The 22011-nt window shown below is 52.9% G+C and overlaps 2 protein-coding genes across 2 annotated transcripts in view; one reads left to right on the top strand and one right to left on the bottom strand.

Moving 5' to 3' along the window:
- LOC115658623 (dual oxidase 2-like) overlaps window positions 1–22011 on the bottom strand; it is a 79572-nt gene that overhangs the window by 30648 nt on the left and 26913 nt on the right. The window contains exons 7-10 of the mRNA XM_030577845.1: window positions 5654–5764; window positions 4856–4939; window positions 3185–3349; window positions 1044–1231 (exon numbers count right to left, since the gene is read on the bottom strand). Of these exons, the coding sequence (XP_030433705.1) occupies window positions 1044–1231; window positions 3185–3349; window positions 4856–4939; window positions 5654–5764 (548 nt within the window). The remainder of the gene's footprint in view (window positions 1–1043; window positions 1232–3184; window positions 3350–4855; window positions 4940–5653; window positions 5765–22011) is intronic.
- Window positions 15303–21516, top strand: DUOXA2 (dual oxidase maturation factor 2). Its single transcript, XM_030577846.1, has 6 exons — window positions 15303–15449; window positions 16130–16187; window positions 18135–18269; window positions 18859–19072; window positions 20031–20245; window positions 21317–21516. Exons 1-6 carry the CDS (start codon window positions 15303–15305, stop codon window positions 21514–21516), a joined length of 969 nt encoding a protein of 322 aa, XP_030433706.1.

Genomic DNA, 22011 nt, shown 5'->3' with positions numbered 1-22011 from the left:
TTCTTTTAAATTATTTTTCATTTCCTGCTTTCCTTTAGATTCTGAAACAGAAGCTCTCGAATCACAGGCTAAATAAGGCAGGGCAGGAGGAAGTCCTGGACTCCTCCCCAGCAAACCTGTTCTCAGCAAGGTGGTTCTAACCAGACCGCCTCCGTTTGGCTGCTGCTCATCCATCCCTAGAGCCATGTCTCCTGCTGCTGCTTTGTGAAGTCTCTTTCTGCTACAGCTGGGCCATGTGTTTCATGTGGCAAACATTTCCATTGAAAAATGGCCTCTTTTGAAAATATACATTTCCTTGCAAACATTTTGGTGTCTTTAAAATGTTTCAAGATTTGAAATTTTTCTAGGAAACACTGAGTTAAAAATGTAACCTGCTAATCAGGCTCCATTGTGATTTTCTATTTTTGAGCTGTGTCTAATTGTGTTCATCAGGTGTCAGTTTCAGACTTATTGTTTTCTGGATGGACCATCCTGACTGGCCAAATTAGGTACATAGTGGGACTTTTTTCAGCACATAAACATTTTTCAGTTCTGAAAAAAATTTCAATCTCAAAACTGAAAAACTTCATTACAGGAAATTTTGATTTTCAAAAACAGTTTAAAAAATCTGTGGATGGGTTTTAAAAATATTAAATCAACCCATTTGGAAAACCAGTGACATGAAATGACATGTGCAATGCGTTTTCATTTTTCAGCTAGCTCTGCCCATTTTCTGTCTAGTCCATTTCATTGCAATGTTTCCTCTCTTGCAACCTGGCCTGGTGACCAGTGGGAACTGTGCTGTTTTCAGGTCACTGTGGGCATTAATGTCATTAATAAGTGGGGCTAGTGACTGGTGTGTGAGAGAACGGTGCCGCTGCTCTCTGCTCTAGATTGCTTTCTTGTACTCAATTTCATAAGGCATCTTTATGTCGCTGTGCCAGAGACCTGTTGACGCATGCCCTGCCTCAGCCCAGCCAGTTATGAAATACTCCTGTAAACAACCAGTGGAAGAAATAAGTACAACCCAAAAGGAAACAAAAAAGGAAATGCTGCCCCTTCACCTGTTCTCGGGGGTTGTTGGGACTCTGCCCTGTCTCCACAGCCCACTTGCTGCGCTGAAAGGGTAGGACTACGTCTCCAGCATTGTCAGGGTCAAACACGGGGTCTCCTGCAGGGATGCGGATGTTTATGAATTGAGCAGGGCAACCGGGATTCTCCACCGCCATGATCTCCGAGAGCACATGGAAACCTATGAGAGACCCAAGCAGAGACACTGACTGGGACAGCTGGGTGGGAGCGGGTTGTCATTTGCACCCCAAGAATTACAGCATTCAACGAGATTCGGGCAAATTCTCCATGGCCCTGTGTAACGACTGCTGTTCCGGCTCAGTCAGAGCGGGTCAGGTGAGATGCGAAGGGGGGGAGGGGCTGCACCCAGATGACCATGTTGGCAATGAGCCACATTCTCTCTCTGACTTTGCCACTGGTTTGCTGGCTGACCTTGGAGAAGTCACTTGACATCTCTGTTCCTTCGTCATCCGTCTGCAAACGGGAGTGATGATACTTGCCTCTCTTTACAGAGCTTTGAGATCCCTGGGTGGGAGGGGCTATGGGGTAGAGTACTGTGAGGCGTGCTGGGCTTTACCCATTTGTGGGGCAGGGCAGATGAATACATGGCTTATGCAGAGTCTCATAGTCAGCAGGGATTAAATCTGATTGGTCCAGTGGCTGTTCAGAGATCCCCAGTAGGTGCTGCCTTTCATCAGCCTGACCTGCTCCCTCACTTGTCCTTGTTCCTGGAAATGCAGCCTGACCTGCTCCCTCACATGTCCTCATTCCTGGAACTGCCTTGAGGGACTAGGGGGATCTATTCTCCAAGCCTGGTGACTGCCTGCCATAACCCGTGTGATGCACAGCAAGCAAGAACTGAGGAAGCGTCTGTCCTACAGGCAGGTGCTGAGCCGGAGGTTCACACCCTTCTTTGTCGGGAGCCTCTGAGCTGTCTGGTGTTGGTTGGAGCTGGAAGCAGAGGTGCCACAACCCTGTGAACCACAACCCACTTGTGGGCTAGTCCAGTCTGCCTAGCAGCAGGCAGGGCTGGAAATCTCACAGGCCGTTTTAATGCTGCCAACTGCGCGGTGCCTGGGAGGGGAATTTCTGAAGCTTGTGTAAGCGCTGACCATCACTATCTCCAGCCCAAAACAGAGCAAAGGCCCCGGGGGGAAGTGGGGGAATTTTGAGGACGTATCCAACCCAGTCCCCTAAACCTTCCAGGGTTCTCCCACTCCTGTGTACTGCATAACTGCCCTCAGCCTGGGGATTGTGTCTCGCTAGGATAACAACTCGCTTGCCCACTTCAGAGAGCCTCTAGCTCAGCTGGAGAGATGGGCTGGATGCAGGACTCTCTGGCTGGGTTCTCTGACCTGTGATCAGAGGAGAAGGTCAGGATGGTCCCCTTTACCATTGAAATCTCTGAGATAAAAATGAACATAGCACAGAATCCTGGCCAAAGTCTCTGCTAGCAGCCAGCACAGAGCTCTCCTGGGACAGGCTCCTGCTGGGATCCACTCCCCAGACGATCACAAATGCTCAGCAACATGGCTAATGAATGGGTGAAGTTCTGCATGTGACAGGAATGGACATTGATTCATGCCTCTTGCAGACAGCAGGGACACTGCTGATTGCCCCAGGCTAAAGGGACTGCCCCAGGCTAGAGGGACTGCCCCAGATGAGCTTGTGTTTGCTTTGCCTCTTAAATCAATGAGACTAAAGGTAATAATAACTGAACCCCACTTCCTCTTGCTCTTTCTCCTCCACTGAGATGGGCCTTTGGCTTCTGGGAAACCTGCTGCCTGGTTGCTCAACCTAGGTGAACATACCCAGGGGTTTACATTCTCCAAACATGACTCAGACAAATGGAGGAAGTCACCAGTGCACAGAGCATGGCCACAGGCCCCGGTGCGAGATGAGCCCGGATCATGACCCCACCGACAGGAATGTCCTCTGAGATGGATGAGGGACATGCCCCTGCAGGCCGTTCCTAACCTCCAGGGCTCCACAAGGTCAGATGTCTTGGTTTGGAAGTTATAGATTTGAATCTGTCTAACCAAGGGCTTAGGGGAAAGAGCAAGATGGGTCACAAAGATGGGAGTAAAGAAATAGCCCAAGGGCTGTACCCAGTGCTCTGCCAGACACCTCTTACCAAAGAAGACACCCAGCACGGTTCTGTTCCTGCGGGAGGCCAGCCCGGAGGGCCCCCGCGCAGCCACGTTGCTGAGCCTGCGAGCGTTGGGTACGTGCGGCTCCTGCAGGGGCTCGTACACGCCATCGGCATAGTTAGCTGGCAGGAGACGCAGCAGCTTGGAACCTGGTGGTACAACATCAGCATGTCACTGTGTCCAGTATCCCCAGGACAGATGGGATCCCAAGGTTGTTAGCAGCATATGGGGAAAGGGGGTTTGGGAAATCTGGGCTAGGGGGAGAGAATGAGGTAGATGGAGTGTTTGGGAACCTGTCTTCCAGAAAACCTAGTGTCTTTATAAAGGACCGTCAGGGCTGCAGTGTGCTAAACCTCCAACTAGACACATTCCTTCTCCGCACAACCAGATCCACACAGCATCTCCTCATTCCATCGGGGCACAAGGGATGTTTTCACGAGGGTTAACAACCAGCAGCACAGACCATCCAACCTGGCATCCTCGATACTAGGCAACACCAGACACATCAGAGGAGAACAAACATTTAATTCCAGCAGATCCACATCAGCCAGAAGCATGAAAACTCCCATAACTGACAAAAGCCAAAGCCCACCTGCAGATGCAGGTGTCCTGCATAAAAGCCCTTTTTCTGGGAGAGGTTATTTCATTTGGGGAAATGATAGAAACTATCCTGGCAAAAGCACTCGTTCGTTGGTGCAGTTCTTCTGATCAATGCTAGCAGCAAGCCCTCGCCAGCGGAGATGAGGCCAAAATAAACAACGTTCTGCAAGCTATGCCACCTTGAGTTTCTGGAGGGATTGCAGGAGGGAGGTTTTAAAAGCACCTAAGGGAGTTTGGTGCCATCACCTTTTGAAAGTTAAAAGAAGCCACATGCACAAGAGAGTTTGGTGCCAACACCTATTGAAAGTCAGTGGAAGCTGGGTGCCTAAAGGAGTTCGGTGCCTATCACCTACTGAAAGTCAGTGGAAGCCGGGTACCTAACTCCCTTAGATGCTTTTGAAAATCCTCCTTGAAGGTGCCGCTCTGTTGTGGACCTGATTAAAGTCCACTGAAATCATTGGAAAGACTCAGGGGGCTTTGGCCCTGACCAGTGGAGTGGGGACTGCCTGCCCTGGAGGTGACCAAGGTATGGATGACAGTAGCAGGGCCTGCATCTGAATGTGAAGGTTGCAACCTCTCAACCAAGTGCAGGTGGCAGAAGCCATACGCTGCTGTATTACAATCACCTCAAAGGACCTGGGGATCCAACAAGAGCCTTGAGCAATACCCAGGAGCACCAATGGTAGGCAACCCCCTCTGCCACTTCCTCTGGCTGCCCCAAGCCACCATCTTCAGCTCAGGCAGGTCTGGACTGAGCTTTAGCCTCCTGGCTCCATCAGGCCCCAGTTTCAAATCAACAGTTCTGCCCGCAGGGCCAGCTTTAGGAAGCGCGGGGCCCAATTTGAACAGTTTTGACGGGGACCCAGCAGGGATGACAAAAAAAACCAACAACATGTGGGGCTTGTACTCACTGGGCGGTGCTCAGTGGAATAGGCCTAAAGCCGGCCCTGCTGCCCAGAGGCAGGACAAGCCAGGTCATCTACTCTGACCAAAGATGTCAAAGCCACTGGCCCTGCCTTGTCGCCAGCGCTGGCCTCCCGTACTCCTGCACTCACCTGCAGAGCCATGGTTGTGGTACAGGAGGTTGTTGTACCAGCCATCATAGCGCTGTACTTCCCAGTGAACGTTCTCTTGAGCACCTGTGAAGACACCGGACCCAGGGATGGCATGAAGCGGGGATGGCAGCTGTTATAGGGGAGGTGGGGACTGAACCCAGGGAACAAGATGCAGATTTGGTTTGTACTGTCACAGCTGGAGCAAACTGAAATCTCCTGAGATTTTAAACAAAACATTGAGAGGGGCCCTGGATCGGTGTGCTGGTAGCCCAGCCTGCCGAAGGGCCGCTGAGGCAGCACCTCACGCTGCCAGCAAGGAGAACATGCTTCCCAGTGGGGCAAGACAACTCCCCCTGCTATACAAGGAACGCTGGATTTCTGTGTCGCGGGACTTTTACCTCTCAGCGTGAGGGGTCAGACTGCCTCCGAGCCAGTCCCCAGGGCTAAGAGTGAACTGAACAGCAAAACAATATCACTGACCAATCAAAGCCCAGGGACCAGACCAACATGTCCCACTCGCTGCATGGAACACACCAGCATGCCAGTGAAAGTCACTGTGCAGGCACGCCCACGCAGTACTATTCACAGCACACAACGGAGCCACGGCATCCACCCCACAGTCACATGCCAGGGCACACCCTTATCTTAGCACCTCTCCTCCTCCCCCAAGAGATGTGGCCTTGGGCAGTAGATTCTTTCTAATCAAAGAAGCCCAAACAGAAGTGAGAAAACATGGGGCATTCCAATATGTCAGTAACCATAGATGGGGGGTGGTGGAAGCAAGGTAATGGTACTTACCCACTACACTCCACGTCCCGGAGAGGAGCCACCCAACCAAGGCCAGGATCCAAGTCTTAGTCCTGGCCATGACGGTTGTACTTTTCCTGGGAAACCCTCCCACTGATGCCTCTGAAAACAGAGAGGAAAGCAGGTGGATTGGAGCTCCACAAAGAATTTCTAAACCTCAGGAGGCCTTGGTGTCTCACAGAGCGCAGGGGGCCAGACAATGACACTGTAGCTTGCTGGTTAGAGTACGCGCACAGGACGGGAGAGACCTGGCTCCAATAAAGTTTGAATTATTTATCCACAGGGGAACGGAGAGACTGAGGCAGCCCCATGTCAGAATATCCCATCACCTAGTGGTTAGGGCACTCAGCTGTGAGATGCCTGTTCAAATCCCTTCTCCCCAACAGGCAGAGGGGGGACATGAACTGGGGGGGGGTCTCCCACATCCCAGGTGGGTGACTGACCCACTAGGCTAAAAGTTATGAGAGAGATGCTCCTCCTCACATAATATGCCTTGGGTGCTTAACTCCAAAGGGCTTCCCAACCGTGGACCTCTAGGAGGAATGGATGCCTCCCTGCAGCCTAGACTTAGGTACCTATCTCTGAGACAGGGGCGGGATTTAGTATGCACTCCTCTCGCTGGCAGCTCCCATTGGCTAGCTTAGGTGGCTCCCCTAACATGCTAGATTGGAATCAGTACTTGAAATCATCCAACCAGGTTAACACTTGTTCTGCTTCCGAGGCAGAAATCTTAAGGGTGCAGACCAGCAGTCTGCAAAGGCATCTTGCCTATGTATTTCTATAGTGTTCCTGTCCATAAGGTGCAGTTCTGAATAGCAGGTCTGCACAGGAGGGGAAAGAGGTTGCAGCAAATAGCAGTATGGTGGGTCTGTTTCCAAAGCTATTTTCACCTGCTCTGTGGAAGGACCCCCTCAACGCACTGCCTTGGCAAGAAGTCACATTGTTTGGATAAACTGTTTTCTGGACATGGTTTCTGACAAAGATTACATAATCGTCTTTTCCCACATTCCAGGCCTAAGTGACACTCCAAGTGTATCATGTGTTACACACAGAGGCTAATGGAACGCATGTATTGCACCTGATTTTTAGAAACCTGTCAACCTGGATCATAATATTATAGGTTCAGTTTGCATCTGCAGTTAATGATACCTAGAACTTATCTCCTATCAATAGCAGAAGGTATAAATACTAGCACGTGCACCTCTAATTCCGGTGCAGTAGTTTAAGATCTAAATGCTAGCATTTGTGCCCACCTAACCAGATACCATCTCCAGGCCCTCAGTTTGTGTGCAAGAGGAGATACACACTCTAAAACAGGGGTTCTCAAACTGGGGGTCGGGACCACTCAGGGGGTTGCGAGATTATTACATGGGGGGTTGCAAGCTATCAACCTCCACCCCAAACCCCGCTTGCCTCCAGCATTTATAATGGTGTTAAATATATTAAAAAGTGTGTTTAATTTATTGGGGGGGTCACACTCAGAGGCCTGCTATGTGAAAGGGGTCGCCAGTAAAAAAGTTTGAGACCCACTGCTCTAAAACCCATTATTTGTGTTGCCCTTTGAACACACGATGCCGTTACAGGCGGTTTGATACACTGTAAACAAATCTTCCTTTACCTATGAGAAATAATACTGTATAAATCTCCTCTCAGCTGATCTCAGATCCATATGTCATCAAGTGTTATTACAAGCAAACCACTTCATTAGCTTTTTAAAGAAAGTTACATCTTTATGACATATGGATTTAAGATTGAACTACTACTGAAAGATTCTTCTACTTTGAAAAGCACAGTACACTGAAAACAGAACGGCTACATCCCCTTATGGTTGCAAGCAGTATGGCTATGTATGCATATGGGTATGTATTTATCAGCGGACAGAGTAGTTTCTAGAGGAAAGAGTTACAACCAAATTTACAAAAATTGCCAGCTGGGTGTAACATGAACTCAGATAGCTCCGATACAACTAGCGCAGTGAATCCTTACTACAGCATTATCCAAAGCACCAGTAGAAAGAGACACTCACAAATGGCTACTTCTCACAAGCAGAAAACCACAAATCCAGACTGTAATAGGATCTGGGCTGGTATGAAATTAACAGGAAATTTCCACTCCTTGTCCAGTTTAAAGAAATAGAAGATAAACAGCAGAGAAAGATAGAATATTATGCAAGGAAAATTATTAGAAGATAGCCAACAGCTAGAGTGTCCAGTCACATATTTCTGCAAAGAGAGAGAGAGACTTAGTCTCCACCACCAAGGCATTTATACAGTGCTCTTCCTGCCATGGTATCAGTCAATGCACTTTCCATTCAGGTCACATGCTTCACCTCTGTACGTAAATGCGAAGAGCTGAGCACATGCCTCAGGGATGGCTAGAGACACTAACAAGCAACTTGCCTTTGTTGCATTTTTCATTCTTTCCAGGGTAATATTTAGTTCTTATACAGCACTTTTCATCAGTAGATCTCAAAGGACTTTATAAAAGAGGCTGCTATTGTTAGCCACATTTTACAGATGTGGAAACTGAGGCACAGAGAGTGGAAGTGACTTGCTTGTGGGTACCCAGAAAGTCAGTGGCAAAGTCAGGAACAGAGCCCAGATCTCCTGCATCTGAATTCAATGCTCCATCCTCCATAGCACATGAGCAACTAATGGATTTATGACAGGTTTCAGAATAGCAGCCGTGTTAGTCTGTATCCGCAAAAAGAACAGGAGTACTTGTGGCACCTTAGAGACTAACAAATTTATTTCAGCATAAGCTTTCATGGGCTACAGCTCACTTCTTCGGATGCATAGAATGGAACACACAGACAGGAGATATTTATACATACAGAGAACAGGAAAAGGTGGAAGTATGCATACCAACAGGAAGACTCTAATCAACTGAGATGAGCTATCATCAGCAGGAGAAAAAAAACTTTTGAAGTGATAATTGAGATGACCCATAGAAGCTGTGAGGAGAACTTAACATAGGGAAAGAGATTCAATTAGTGTAATGACCCAACCATTCCCATTCTCTGTTTAAACCTAAGTTAATTGTATCTAATTTGCATATTAATTTAAGTTCAGCGGTCTCTCTTTGGAGTCTGTTTTTGAAGTTTTTTGTTGCAAAATTGCCACCTTCAAGTCTGTCACTGAGTGGTTAGAGAAGCTGAAGTGTTCTCCCACTGGTTTTTGAATGTTATGATTCCTGATGTCAGATTTGTGTCCCTTTATTCTTTTGCACAGAGACTGTCCGGTTTGGCCAATATACATGGCAGAGGGGCATTGCTGGCACATGATGGCATATATCACATTGGTAGATGTGCAGGTGAATGAGCCCCTGATGGCGTGGCTGATGTGATTAAGTCCTATGATGGTGTCACTTGAATAGATATGTGGACAGAGCTGGCACTGGGCTTTGTTGCAAGGATAGGTTCCTGGGTTAGTGTTTATGTTGTATGGTGTGTGAGTATAGTGACTGCTGAACTCGAATTAATATGCAAATTGGATACAATTAACTTAGTCTCTAAGGTGCCACAAGTACTCCTGTCCTTTTAATGGATTTATCTTAACATTCCCTTCAGGAAGTAGGGAAGTGCTATCCACAGTCTATAGCTGGGGACCAGACACATGGTAGGTTATGTGATTGACCCATGGTCTCACAGAAATCAAACCAAATGCACTGTCCAATAGCCCATCCTTCCTCCCTTTCCCCATCCCTTCACTATATCAGAAAGGTTCTGCTCTCATGCAGAGTTCCAGCAGACAAGAGTTTTGAAAGTATCTTTTGTTCTTGTCTTCTGGTGCAGCCTGGGGGATTTGTACTAGACCTGTGAAGCAGGGAGGTTGACTCTGTATATCTGGGATTCTCATCTCTCCATGGTCTGGCCCAGAGGATCAACCCAGCCTCTATCAACTGACAAAATCCAAGACTGTGGGGAGTATTCAACAGGGACTGAGATCCCAAAATCCTCATGGGGAGCAATTAACCAAAGATTATTTTGGTGGCTTCTGTGTTCCATTTCCTTGTTTGTCCTTTTGGGAACTCTCCATACTATCCATTTAGCATGTCTATCTCAGCAAGTCTGAGCAAGGACTCTGGGACTCAGGCCAGCCGAGAGGACCTTCTGCGCCTGAATAATGTGGTCTCCTGGGGGTGGTGCTCCTTGAGCAAGGGAATCTATTTCCCACGCATGGCCACCTAGAGCTCCAATTGGCCTGTGCTGCAGTTTTTTGCTTTGTTATCTACTCATCTGGGGGCTGATTTGCCTGATTTCTGGGATGCATTCATTCTGAACCAGTCCAGTGTTCTCTCCCAGCACCGTGGAGAAAGAGCAAGCACGTTGGTGCTGGTGAGCTCAGGGGTAGCTAGCAAAATGCAGGCCAGCCCCTGCGTGCCAAACAAATGCCTTGTGTTATGGCATCTAGCAGCTCTTTGGCCTGTTTATTGACCCACTCCTGAAAACACGGGGCTTTGACTGGGGAACCAGTTTGCAGACTTGGGCAGGCTCCACAAGCCTGGGAGCCCCACAAGGAGTTTGTAAGTTTGAAACCCCTCCTCTACTGTGGCAGAGGGAGGATGTGCTGGGAGGTAACACTAGACAGGGGATCTAATCTCAGTTCTGCCCCAGGGAAGATCACTCCTCTCTGTACCTCAGATCCCTGCTGGTACATTCAAACAGCCAGCTCTGCGCTGTCCAGCAATGGGGTTTGATCCTGCTTCTCTGCCCACACCCCACTCTAGCTCTGAGCTTCCCCACCCCATGAAAACACGGAACCCTGGTGCTGCCAGAGCCAAACCATGGTCCTTGACTCCTGCTAGGAGTCTCGGCGTGGGATTGCTTAGTTCCCTTGATATCTCCAAAAGCTCCAGGCCCTTCATCGAATCGTTCAGTGAACCCTATCCAAAACCGCAAGGCTCTAGCAAACACTTCAGCGACTGCAAAACAAACCCTCAGTGCCAAAGAAGGGCTTCCAGGAGGAATTGGCAAGGACAAGCTCCCTCCACGGCTGAGCTGCTGTATATTGAAAAAGGGAGGGGGGACTAGCTCCCCCAAACACTCACCCTCCTGTGTGGGAACCCCGGCGTCTGATGGGGGGATGCTCACACAAGTACCCCAGAAAGTCTCTATGCTTAGTTAAGCAGAGCTGCGCAGCACAGGGGATTGGATAGCTCCGGGAAGCTGGTTTCTTAAAAAGATTAAACGCTGCAGAATGCGACTTGTGGCTGCTTTACGCTTCTTAACCTTGCAGCACATTCAGCCCCCAAGTTACATTTCCAAGACCCGGCTCCTTAATGGGTCCCGTGCGTTTAGCACCAGAATCCGTCTGGGGCCAGACCGTGCTCAGGGCTGGCTGGCAGGGGATGGGATGGATGGGATTTCGCCACGTTTCAGGGCAGGGCAGGACTTGCTGTCCCTGTGCCCAGAGGGGGTCTGGGACCCCGAGTATGAAGAGAACTAACCCAACGGGGGCTCGGGAATCCCACAGGGCTGTTCTACGTGCTGAGGAGACAGATTCCCACTGCCTGGCCCCGGACCGCCTAGTTGCGCGGAAGGGGAGGGACGGGGTATCCGAGAAGCAGAGCCAGCTCCTGGCGAGCCCCGGGGAACAGGCACTGGGGCCCTGATCTGACTCCCCGCCTCCCTCTGGCCAGGGCACAGCCAGCAGCTGGGGCACCCAGCACAGCCCTGCCCGGGGGCAGCTGGCGGAAGCAAAGGGCACAGAATGTGCAGGGGAACCCAGGCGCCCGCAAAGGGCCAAGGAAAGGAGGCTCCCGTCCAGAGGGGCCTCTGCCCTGAGTTCTGGCCTCGGCCAGGGAAATACAGAGCCAGCCAGCCCCACACGCGGCTCCCCTGGGAGGCTAGAGCTGGGGACTCAGCCCCTCCCCAGAGCAGAAACCCTCCCGCCCAGCCCCTCCATCAGCGCCCTGAGCAAGGGACCAGCCTGGGAGGAAAAAGCGTCCCCGTGGCCAAGATTTAATTGGGGGTGGGGGCGCGCCCGGCCAAGGGCTCCCAGCCTCGGGGAGTGTGAGGCGGGGGGGGGGGGGAGCGCTGTGCCTGGCGCTCCGCATTCGGGCTGGGCACCTCCAAAGCGCAGAGCGACCCGTGCCGGGGAGGGAGGCTGCGCAGCGGCTGTGCCAGGCTCCACCTGCCCTGGCCAGGCCGGCTCCAGGACGGCTGGCGCAGCCCGGCTCTCCCCAGGGACGCCACCTGCCCGCAGCAGGACTCTCTGCTTAGCACAGGTGGGCTCCCAGCTGGCCCGGCGCCGGCACAGATTCCACGTGTCAACGGACCGGGGGCGCGGCGCCCCCTGGCGGTGTCCTGCGGGCACCGCGCCGCTAGCGCCCGGTCAGACTCTCAGCAGGTGCATCCCGCTGCACCTCCCGGTCCAGGGCCCCCGCCCCAAGAGGGCAGCACACTCACCTGGACAGCGGGTGCGCCTTGTGTGCGGTGCCGCGCAGCGCTCTCGCCCTGGTGCCTCCTGCCTGGCCGGCTCTGGGCAGAGTGGGGCTGGGCGGCTCCAGCGCCTGGGAGGAAGCGCTGGGGGCGGGGCCCAGCTGCCTCATTTGCATAGACACCTGCCCCGGAGTGTAGCGGGCATCCCTAGGGGGGAGCGGGCGGGAGGGCTATAAGAGAGCAGCCCGCGAGCTATTGCCAACACTGCTTGACCCTGAGCGCTGCCCTGCCAGACAGGTAAGAGAGGGGCAGGCGCCCATTCTGGGCTGGGGCTCCAGGCACCAGGGAGATGCTCTCCCGGGCCTCGCTAGGGTATTTCTGCCGGGAGCGGGCTGCACGGGAGAAACCAAACACCCCGGGCTTCTCGGGGCTGCCACAGTGCAGGCCGTGGGGACTGGCTGTGTCCCTGCGTGAAGATCCTTGGGGACATGACCCGCAGCCCCTTTGCCTGACCCGCTCCCAGGAGACGTGTGGGTGCAAGGACCGTGAAGCCAAGTCCGCGCTGGCCCCCCACGCAGGGCATTGGCCATCCCCGGAGAAGCCCTTGGGGGCCGGGTGGGATTTCATCACTTGCCTGTCCCGTCTGGGGCACCCCAGAGCCAGCTGCACCCGTCTCTAGCCCCGACAGAAATTGCCAAGGGAGAGTTTTCGTAGGATGCTTTTTGCAGGAGAGCTGGGAAACAAACCGGCCGGTCCCCGCGGCGGGATTCGGAGCGAGATGTTGGCTCCGATTTAGTTTTCAACACCCCCTACCCTCGAAATGCCGGGGTTGGGTTTTCATTCCCTTCCCCGCTTGCCCCCCCCCAGTCCTTTTGCCGCTGAATGGGGTAGGATGAATCGTGCCAGCCAGCTTTGCTTTCTTTTTTTTTTCTTTTCTTTTCTCACTCTTAACTTTTCAAAGCCTCTTCACCCTTTGAACGCAGACAGAGCCGAGGAGTTCACAAGTTTCATTTTTTACACCTGGGCGATTTTCCCCAGCCTTCTGAAAAGTTTCGGGGAGAAAAAGAAAAAAAGGAAAAACTAACCCCCTAGGTCTAGAAATTCTGGATCCAGCGCCAGAGGAGGGAGGACCCCGCCCCGGCTAGAATTTTGAAAGTTCAACGAATTTTCCGTTTTCAAAGTGAACTTTCCATCCGGAATGAAGCCAGATGAAAATGGTTGTTCGACTTTAAAATTTCTCATTGAGAAATAATAATTTAAAAATTTAGAAAGAGTCGCCCCTGATTTCTGCGCGATCCAGGGAATTCCGGGCTGCCGTTCAATGATCAAAGTTTGATGCCGTCTGATCGCCGTATCGGGTTTTTCTCCGCATCTCAGAGCTGCCTGAGCGGCTTTACCAGAACCCGATTCCCCAATTGACACTTACCCTGCGAGTTACCCCACTGGAGTCCCTGCTTGAGAACGCGGGTGGGTTCTACATTCTAACTCGGGACTTGTCTGCACGGGGGAATTGACCGGAAAAGCTCTTGTGGAATAATTGCTCTGGAATAAATGTGATTTTATTCCCGAATAATTACTCCGCTTTGGAAATACGTTAATTATTCTGGAATAAAGTGATTTCTCCTCCGGAAGAGAGGTTCTACATGGGAGCTATTGTGGCGTAGCCATAGCCGGCTCCAGGGTTTTTGCGGCCCCAAGCAGCCAAAAAAAAAAGAAGAAGAAGAAGCCGCAATCGCGATCTGCGGCAGTTCAGCCGGAGGTTCTTCGCTCCGAGCGGGAGTTGAGGGACGCTCCGCCGAATTGCCGCGGAAACCCTGAAAATGCCGCCCCACTCCGGACTTGCAGCCCCAAGCACCTGCTTGATGCCTGGAGCCGGCCCTGGGCGTAGCTTATTCCACAGTAGCTATTGCGGTCAATTTATCTGTGTTGGCAAACCTTTATAAATATAGGGAGGGATCCCAATCTAGGGCATAGTAAAAACGCTAAATTCCTTTTTATAAAGGCCAGAGTCCTTGTCGGGTGTTTATTCGACTGAGTTTAGGTTCCTGTGCTCTGCCCACCTATTTTCAGTGAGTTGGAATATTCGGAAACTTTCCCCTTTGGGGCTGAACTGTTCCGAGGTCTTCCAGGGAAGATGAAATGATTTTTGCTGGAAAGTTTCAGCAAAATCAGTTTAGCTATTTGTGAGAAATGAGAAAGAGGAGAGTGACAAACAGCCCGGACTATGCATGAAATAGAAATAACGCTTTTTAAATCTGGCTGTGTTCTAAAGAAATCACACAACAATCTTGAGATAATCAAATCGGACAGAACAGACCCGGCTGCCACGAAAACTTATGGCAAATATGTATCTAAATCTCCTAGGCAGCGTTAGAAAATGCCAGCTAATACACCTGTGCTCCAGCCAGTCTGGGGAGAGGCGGGGATTGCTTAGAGCTGGGAACTCCGAGCCAAATCCTGACTCTGCCAATTGCTCCCTCTTTGACCTTGGGCAGCACCTCGCACCCCTTTGGTGCGCATACAGGATTCCTGCTCTGCCAGGCTGGAACGGGGGGTATTTGTTGCTGGTGGCGATGTCCAGCCCACCAATGGCATTTGAGACCCAGGGCCAGGAAACGGAGCAAATACAAAGCCAGCGTTATAGATGCAGAGCGCAGCCTGCGGCACGTCTGAGCGCCTGCTTGCCCGGAAGATCGCTGGCTCGCTCGCTCCTTCGGGTGCAGTGCAAGGCGCACCGCAAAACACACGTGCCCTGATTCCCTGCGGCGCCAGGCAGGTCCCAGCTAGTCCCCGCCCAGCGCGGAGTGGCGACACTGGCTGCCTTAGGGTCAAGGGGAAGGGGGCAGCTGAGCAGCGGGGAGCAGAGCGGCGCTGGGTAGGGTGCCCGCCCGCCCCCACAAGCCCAGATCGCCTGGAAAACTGGGCCCTCAGACTAGCGGAGCCTTTGTACGGCGCGTTTCCTCTGGCCCCGGGCGCGTTCCATCATCTCAGGCACGCGTCCTGGCGCCGCTCGGGAACTCGGAGGCGAGGTCAGTCCAGCCCAGCGCTGGGAAGCCGGGGCCGGGCAGCCGCCCCCGAGCCTCGCACAGAGATGCAGCCGATGGTCCTGGGGCCATCCCAGCCCTCTGCCCGGGGCTTCCCACAGGGCCCGGGCGGATCCCAGGCCCCAGGCGGTGCTAGACACCCCGGCTCTGGGCACGTCTAAGTCTCTCTCTGTCTCTCAGGTTCGCTGCCCTCTGCCCAGCCCCAGCCTGCACAATGACTCTCTTCGACGGCGTCTACCCCTTCTACCCGCAGCCGAGGAAGGCCTACGCCTTCGATGTCAGCTCCATCATCGTCATCGCCCTCTTCCTATCGCTGGGGCTTAGCTTCCTGCTCATCCTGCCAGGGATCCGGGGCCGAGCGGTGAGTGCCCCAGCCGCCAGCCGATCCCAGAGAGACCGAGAGCGCTGATCTGCCACCTAGTCCATGCAGGCCCTGGCACCCCCAGAGCTCCGCCAGGGCACCTCAGCCCTGCCCCCTGCTCTGCCAGGGCACCCCAGCCCTGCCCCGCAGCGCCCTGCTACCCTGGCACTATAGCCCTGACACCCCCCAGAGCTCTGCCAGGGCACCCCAACCCTGCCCCACAGTACCCTCCTAGTCCTGCACTATAGCCCTGCCCCCCAACTCTGCCAGGGCACCCCAGCCCTCTCCCACAGCGCCCTGCTAGTCCTGCACCATAGCTCTGCCCCCTGCTCCGCCAGTGCACCGCAGCCCTGCCCCACAGCTCCCTGCTAGTCCAATCCAGGGCTTCCCCCGCCTCTGTATTTGTCCTTCCTCTCTGATAGGCTGCACCTCCTGCTACTCAAGTCCTGGCCTCTCCGCCCCTCACAGCAGTTTTTCTGTAAGTCCAATGATATTATTGTTTGTTTCTATTACAGTGCTGCACCAACATGTGCAGAGCCTCTGTCCCTGTCCCAGAGAACTCAGTCTCATACTAGCTTTGCGCCTTTTAAGTGGTTTTGTTACAATCACTGACTCAGAGAACTGAGGACCTCTTGGGCCACTCCGTACAGCTGACCCCCCTTCCATCTCTCTCCTCATAGAGGCTGTATTGGTTATTCCGGGTTATCCTGAGCCTTTTCATTGGGGCGGTGATTGTTGGTAAGTGCTCCCTCGAACTAGCTAGTGATACATGGGGTGGTATTCCCAGAGGAGGGCCACTTCCTGCTAGGGAGGCTTTGGGTGTGTACAGAGGAAGCATGGGCTAGCGGTTAGAGCACGGAGGATCTGGGTTCTATTCCCAACTCTGACTCAATCTTCCCGTGTGACCTGGACAAGTCACTTAAACTGTCTGGGCCTCAGTTTCCCCATCTCTATAATGGGCTTGATAGTATTTTAATGAATGCATGGCCATCTAGGAATGCTGTGAATGTCACTATTCTTCTCTCTGTGGCCACTCAGAGCTTCTCAGGGAAGAGGAATCAAATCCCTCTGTGCCAAAACACTCAGCCCCTTATGTGATCTGCAGAAGAATGGCTGTAAGCAGGACAGAGGCCTCCGATGCACCGCTGAACAGTTCTGGTGCCAGCCAGTAGAGGGCAGTGGTGCATGTACACATACTTGCACACACTATGGTATTTGCCCCTCTCACAGGGGTGCTGAGGGTGGCCGAATCCCTGTTTGTAAAGCTCACTGGGACCCTTAGAAGGCAACTGCTGGAGAGATGCTGAGTGTTGTTACAACTGGCAGCACCCAATAGCCCTAGGGATCGGTCCCTGCCATGTTTGCAGGCTGCTCCCTGAGTCCAAGTGACACGGGAGCACTCTGAGGAAATGCAGAAGACTAGCTCTCAGAGAAGGGGTGAGAGGCAGCAGGCACAGCCCCCATCGCCTTCTCTGGGAGTGAGTCCACCCTCCCTGAGGCACTTCAGAGCTGCCACATGCAGCTCTCAGCATGATGTGACGTCCAAGTGCTGCTTGGGCACACAAGAATAATGAATCGTTTTCAGAGCTGAAGCCAAGAATTTCTCTGTCTGGCACCACCCGAAAGCCCAGTTTGGATTCCCTAGATAGATACTCTGGCTCTGTGACCCCCCCACAGCAAGTACTGGGGAGGGGAGGGGTCCTGAGTACTCAGGGATCATACCATTTTGCAAGCCCCAGTCCTTCTGGACTGCAGTGTGTCTACAGCAAGATCTCAGAGTTTGCCCTGGGGGCATTTCCTCTGAATTCTCCCCCTGGGTGAAAGGAACAGGTCTCGGTTTCTGCCTCCACAGCAGAAGCAGGAGGTTCAGCCCCGGAGCCTTGCAGGGAGCTCAGGCAGCTGCTGAAGGCCCCCCGTTGCAGGCCACTCCAGCTCTGATTCCCCCATTCCCTGGCAGTGCAGTGTCATTGGAGTTGGGGTGCTGAGAACTCTAGGGTCTGTGCCTGCCCCACCGCTGCCCCCTTTGAGGCCTGTTCTCCACGGGTCTTAGGTTGCATGAACTAGACATGCCCCATGGGCTGGAGGGGGGACAATTTGATGCATCCCCTTTTCCCCACTCCTTCTTCACACAGACTCCCAGACCTCCGAGCGTCTCCCCCTGGGGGGAGGGGTTGAGGGAGAGCATTCTGGCCCTGTGGACTGAACCCTGCCTGAGACAGGGAGCCTGTGCAGGCTCCATCTTTAGAGCTTTGAAAATCTGAAAGGTTCAAAGATGAATGAATGGTTTGTTTTAAAAGGGAGCAGCTCAGCAAACAAGGGGGGCAGCATAGAGCAGCTGAGCACCCTGCTTGGGGCTCCTAGGTATGCTGGAACATGCCCTAGTCAAAGTGACCCTTTGGATCCAAGATGTGAAGGCTCCTCTCTGCTTCTATTTGCCATAGAGCCAGGCAATTCTGCCTGGAGGGATCCCAGACGGGGCTAGGTGTGAGACTAAAGAGTTTATTTCAGTAGTGAGAAGCCAGTCAGGGCCTTTTGGAGCTTGGCTGGCCACTGTCTTTGAACAGATGATTGCGCAGAGTCCATCCCTACAAATCCAGACTCTGCCCACAGTTGGTGATCGTGAGGGCGGCAGCGCCTGGTGCCAGCCCCTGACTAACTCCACCCACGATTCCTCTCCCCTCCCAGCTGTGCAGTTCACCGGGGACTGGGAGACTGGCCAGGTGACAGCGAACACTTCCTACAAATCCTTCAGCCGCACCATGGTGAACGCTGACATTGGCCTGCACATCGGCTTAGGGGGAGTCAATGTCACGCTAATAGGTGAGTGCAACGCTGGGATGCATCAGTCAGTGAGAAGCAGCCCATGTGCACAGCACGTGGGGATCTCTCCCCAACTCTGACTTTGGACATCGTAGCATGAGCTGTTGGCCACTCACTTGGTTGTAAGGCCACCAACTCCACTACCAGCCGCAGGGGCCCCGTACATCTCCTCTGGCTTCCAGTGCATGCTGGGTACCAGTCTGCTTGCTGGGCCACCTAGATCCTGAGGGCGAGGAGGGGTGGGGGGGAACTGCCTGTAATATTCAGTCCAGACTCTGGTTGGGGAGAGTGCAGTTGCTCATCACCCGGTCAATACTTTCTGGATTCTGGGCCACATCCATGACACACAACCCACCAGAACTGGTCAGCCTGGGAAGATCTGGGAAGGGGAGACAATGGGGCTTCTCATTTTTCTGGGGTGACTACCCCAAGGCAGGCTGGCGGTATGAAGGGGCAGTAAGCTCAGCAATAGCCCTGCCCTTGAGGTAACTAACTGGCCCCTCAGTTACTGCTCTGCCCCCTGGATCCCCACACATTGTGGAATCTCTGTTCTGCCCCAAAGCTAATGAGACGCTTCCCTTTCCTGCAGGGAACCCAGTGAATCAGATCAATGAAACCATCAACTACAACGAGCACTTTGCCTGGCGCTTTGGAGTAAACTATGACCAAATCTACAAGGAGGGCCTGGCGAAGGGGCTGCCTAGCCCCATCCTGTACGTGGCAGAGAAGTTCAGCCAGCAGAGCCCCTGCGGCGTGTACAGCCAGTACAGGATCTCTGGCCACTACGCATCAGCAACTCTCTGGTGAGCCTCCTCCTTCTTCATAGGGAGCTGGACAGTCTCCCTTCCTGAGGGGAGCAGACGGTGCATCCTGGGTTTGGCCTGGGCCTGCTCCAAGTGAAATGGGTTTGCTAGCAAAGCCTGCTGTGCTGGGAGACTCCTCTGGAAAGCCAGCACTGGACTCCCATTCCCTGGGAGCAGACATGGCCTACAGCGGTGCCTGCCTCCCCCATCCCCCGCTGCAGTGGGGTCTACACAAGTCAACGCATTCACAATAACCATACAGCAGCCAAGTCAACCTGTAGCAGAAACCAGGCCCTGGGGGTCACAGGTGTAGGTTGGAGGGGGGGCTAGAGAGTGCTCAGCATTGCTGAGGATCAGGCAGGTGCCTAAATATGGATGGAGGAGTCTGACTTTAGGCTCCTGTTTTTCAAATCTTGGCCCCTGTTGCCTACGTCCAGTAAGCACGAGCGGATGGAGAGACTGCGTGTGAACTCCACTGGGGCTGGACAGATGGGCTAGACTGGAAATACGGTCCTTTCGATCTGACTTGGAACCTTCCTTTGACTTGGAGTTGAGGGTTGGAGCCCACCCCCTCTGGGCGCAGGGGGCTGAATTTGCTGCAGTCTGCCTCTTCCCTTAGCCATGCCAGTACCTGCTGGCCCTTTGCAGAACTATGGAAAAAAAGCTGCTCCACCCCCTACAAAGGAACAGCCGTGTCCCACATTCTGTCCACGGGTACCGCCCCTCTGTCTTGGCCCGTGGAAGCTGGGAGGGGCATCCAGTTCTCTGTGCTGGCAGTGCCTGGGGAAAGCCCAGGAACAGCCTGGAGCTCCTAGACCAGCCTGGAGGTGAGCGTTCAGGGAGTGAGGGGGTTAGAAGGCCGCAGCTTGCCCAGCAGTCAGTTTGGTGCCAAAACAGTGGCCCGTTCCAGTGGCTGTGTGTGGGTCTCATCATTTTGTGGCCTTTCTGTTCCCACTAGGGTGGCATTTTGTGCTTGGCTCATTTCCAACATGCTGTTCTCCATGCCAGTCCTCGTCTACGGGGGCTACATGATCCTGGTCACTGGGGCCTTCATGATCTTCTCGCTGCTCTCCTTCTCCACGGTCAGGAACTCACCCATGTGCGCCATCCAGTTCGGTCCCGCCTCCTTGCAGATCGTCTATGGGGCATCCTTCTGGCTCACGCTTGCAACAGGTAGGCATCACACTTGCTTTGTTTGTAACATGGTTCCAGGGAAGACCTGGTGACTGAGGAGGAGGCAGATTTGCCCTGTGCACCTGCTGCTTCTTGTCCAGTTCCAAGTCCCTCACAGCCAACCTGTGAGGGTCAGAGCCATCAGCTGTGAACCTGGCCATGTCGCTCCATGCTCTGCAGCTCCCCCTGGGGCTGATGCAATGCACGTGTTCCCACGGAGCACAGGAGCTTGTGTTTTTTCATTGGACGTTTGATTGTGATTGACATTTCTGAAAATGTTTTGGTAGAAATTATTAGTTTTGGGTAAAAAGTTTTGGCATTTGGAAAAAATTGGGATTTTTAAAAACTCATTTCTTTAACTGAAAACGTTTTTTAAAAAAACAACTTTTTTTGTTAAAAAAAAAATCACAGGAAATTTAAATATCAAAAGGAAAAAATATTAAAATGTTCCGCAAAAAAACCCTATCATTCTCCAGACAGTTCTGCTGAGCAGGCTGTATCCACAGCTGATGGAACTCAGCTCTGAATCGCTAACACCCAGCTAGCCTGGTCTCCGGTGCTGTTTGGAGGAACAGGTCTTATGTCCAACAAAACGTACCAGTTCCTTTGCATAGTGAAAAGCATCGCTCCTGGCAAAGGGGTGGAGTGGGCTGGCAGGTCACTGTGGGACTTTTTCAGTAGATTGTGGAGTTTGTATGCGCTTAATGGCCGGAGTGGTAAGAATTCCCACAGTCTATGTATGTTCCCCAAAAATGTCCAGCTGATGGCGCTGCAGGGTGTGGCATGGGATTTGAAAGGGGGGCAGAGCACAGCAGCCCATGGTGCCGTCACTGCAGTGAGAGGTGGAAGGTGGTGTGACAGTTCCCCATTTGGAGGCTGTTCCTTCTTGCCTGTCAGAATACACACAGGGGGCATCAGCTGGGTGGAAGCTGGGCTGTGTCCCAGGCTGGTAGCTGGGTGTGATCTGTCGCCCTGTGGGAGGGACATGCTGCTCCCAAAGGACCCTCCTTGTGTGGAAGGTGCACAGAAGGGGAATTTGCTGAGTGTTTGTGCATTGCTTGTGTCTTCCAGGTCTGCTGTGTTTCCTGATTGGGGTGGTAGTGGTCGCGTTACACTACCTCCGACCTAAGGCACTGAAAGCCTTCTTTGATCTGAGCGAGGACAAAGAGGAAGGGGATGCGATGCTGGGGGAAGCGTATGGCAACCCCCACTTCCAGGCAAACAGAAAGAATCCTTATGACAACTTTGCAATGACCATCGAGGCGGTCTAGAAGAAGCTTCTCCTCTCTCCCTAGTTGGACCCTAAGCACGAGGGACCGGAGCACTAAGGAGTCCAGATCCTTCTCTGTGTCTCCGCCGAGATCAAACTCGCATGTCCTGCTGGCACCTGAGAAACCAGCAAGCACCTTGCCATGCTCTGCTGGGCCAAGAACCCTCCAAGTTCGTCTCCTCTCCAGCGATCTCCAGAGAAAGGGAAGGTGCTGCCTTGGAGCCAGCAGGGACTCAGCACATGGGTTGCGCTGCATAGTCGCACTGCTCAAATGGGTTCCCAGGGGCCATTTCCACTTGCACTTCCACACCGTTTCTGGAGTCAGGTCAAAACCCTCCCTTCTCCCACTGGACTCACATCTGGCTATAGATGTTGAACCCACGAGTAGGGGGAATGGAATCTCGCATGGAGGGGCCGTGACACCCACATACAATAAGTATGTGAGACACAATCAGATCCTGCAGGCGGGACTGAAATGCTACTGGCATCCAGTATT

The sequence above is a fragment of the Gopherus evgoodei genome, chromosome 10 (assembly GCF_007399415.2).
Source record: "Gopherus evgoodei ecotype Sinaloan lineage chromosome 10, rGopEvg1_v1.p, whole genome shotgun sequence".
In the NCBI taxonomy this organism is placed as follows: domain Eukaryota; kingdom Metazoa; phylum Chordata; order Testudines; family Testudinidae; genus Gopherus; species Gopherus evgoodei.
The sequence above is the reverse complement of the archived record's forward strand: the minus strand, read 5'-3'. Positions and strand labels throughout refer to the sequence as shown.

What these genes read in the sequence shown, in the direction of transcription:
- DUOXA2 (XM_030577846.1), top strand. Translation starts at nt 15,303, where the DNA reads ATGACTCTCTTCGACGGCGTCTACCCCTTCTACCCGCAGCCGAGGAAG. An exon ending in CAGGGATCCGGGGCCGAGCG is followed by an intron (nt 15,450 to 16,129) that starts GTGAGTGCCCCA and finishes CTCTCCTCATAG; the next exon opens with AGGCTGTATTGGTTATTCCG. An exon ending in CTGGCTCACGCTTGCAACAG is followed by an intron (nt 20,246 to 21,316) that starts GTAGGCATCACA and finishes TGTGTCTTCCAG; the next exon opens with GTCTGCTGTGTTTCCTGATT.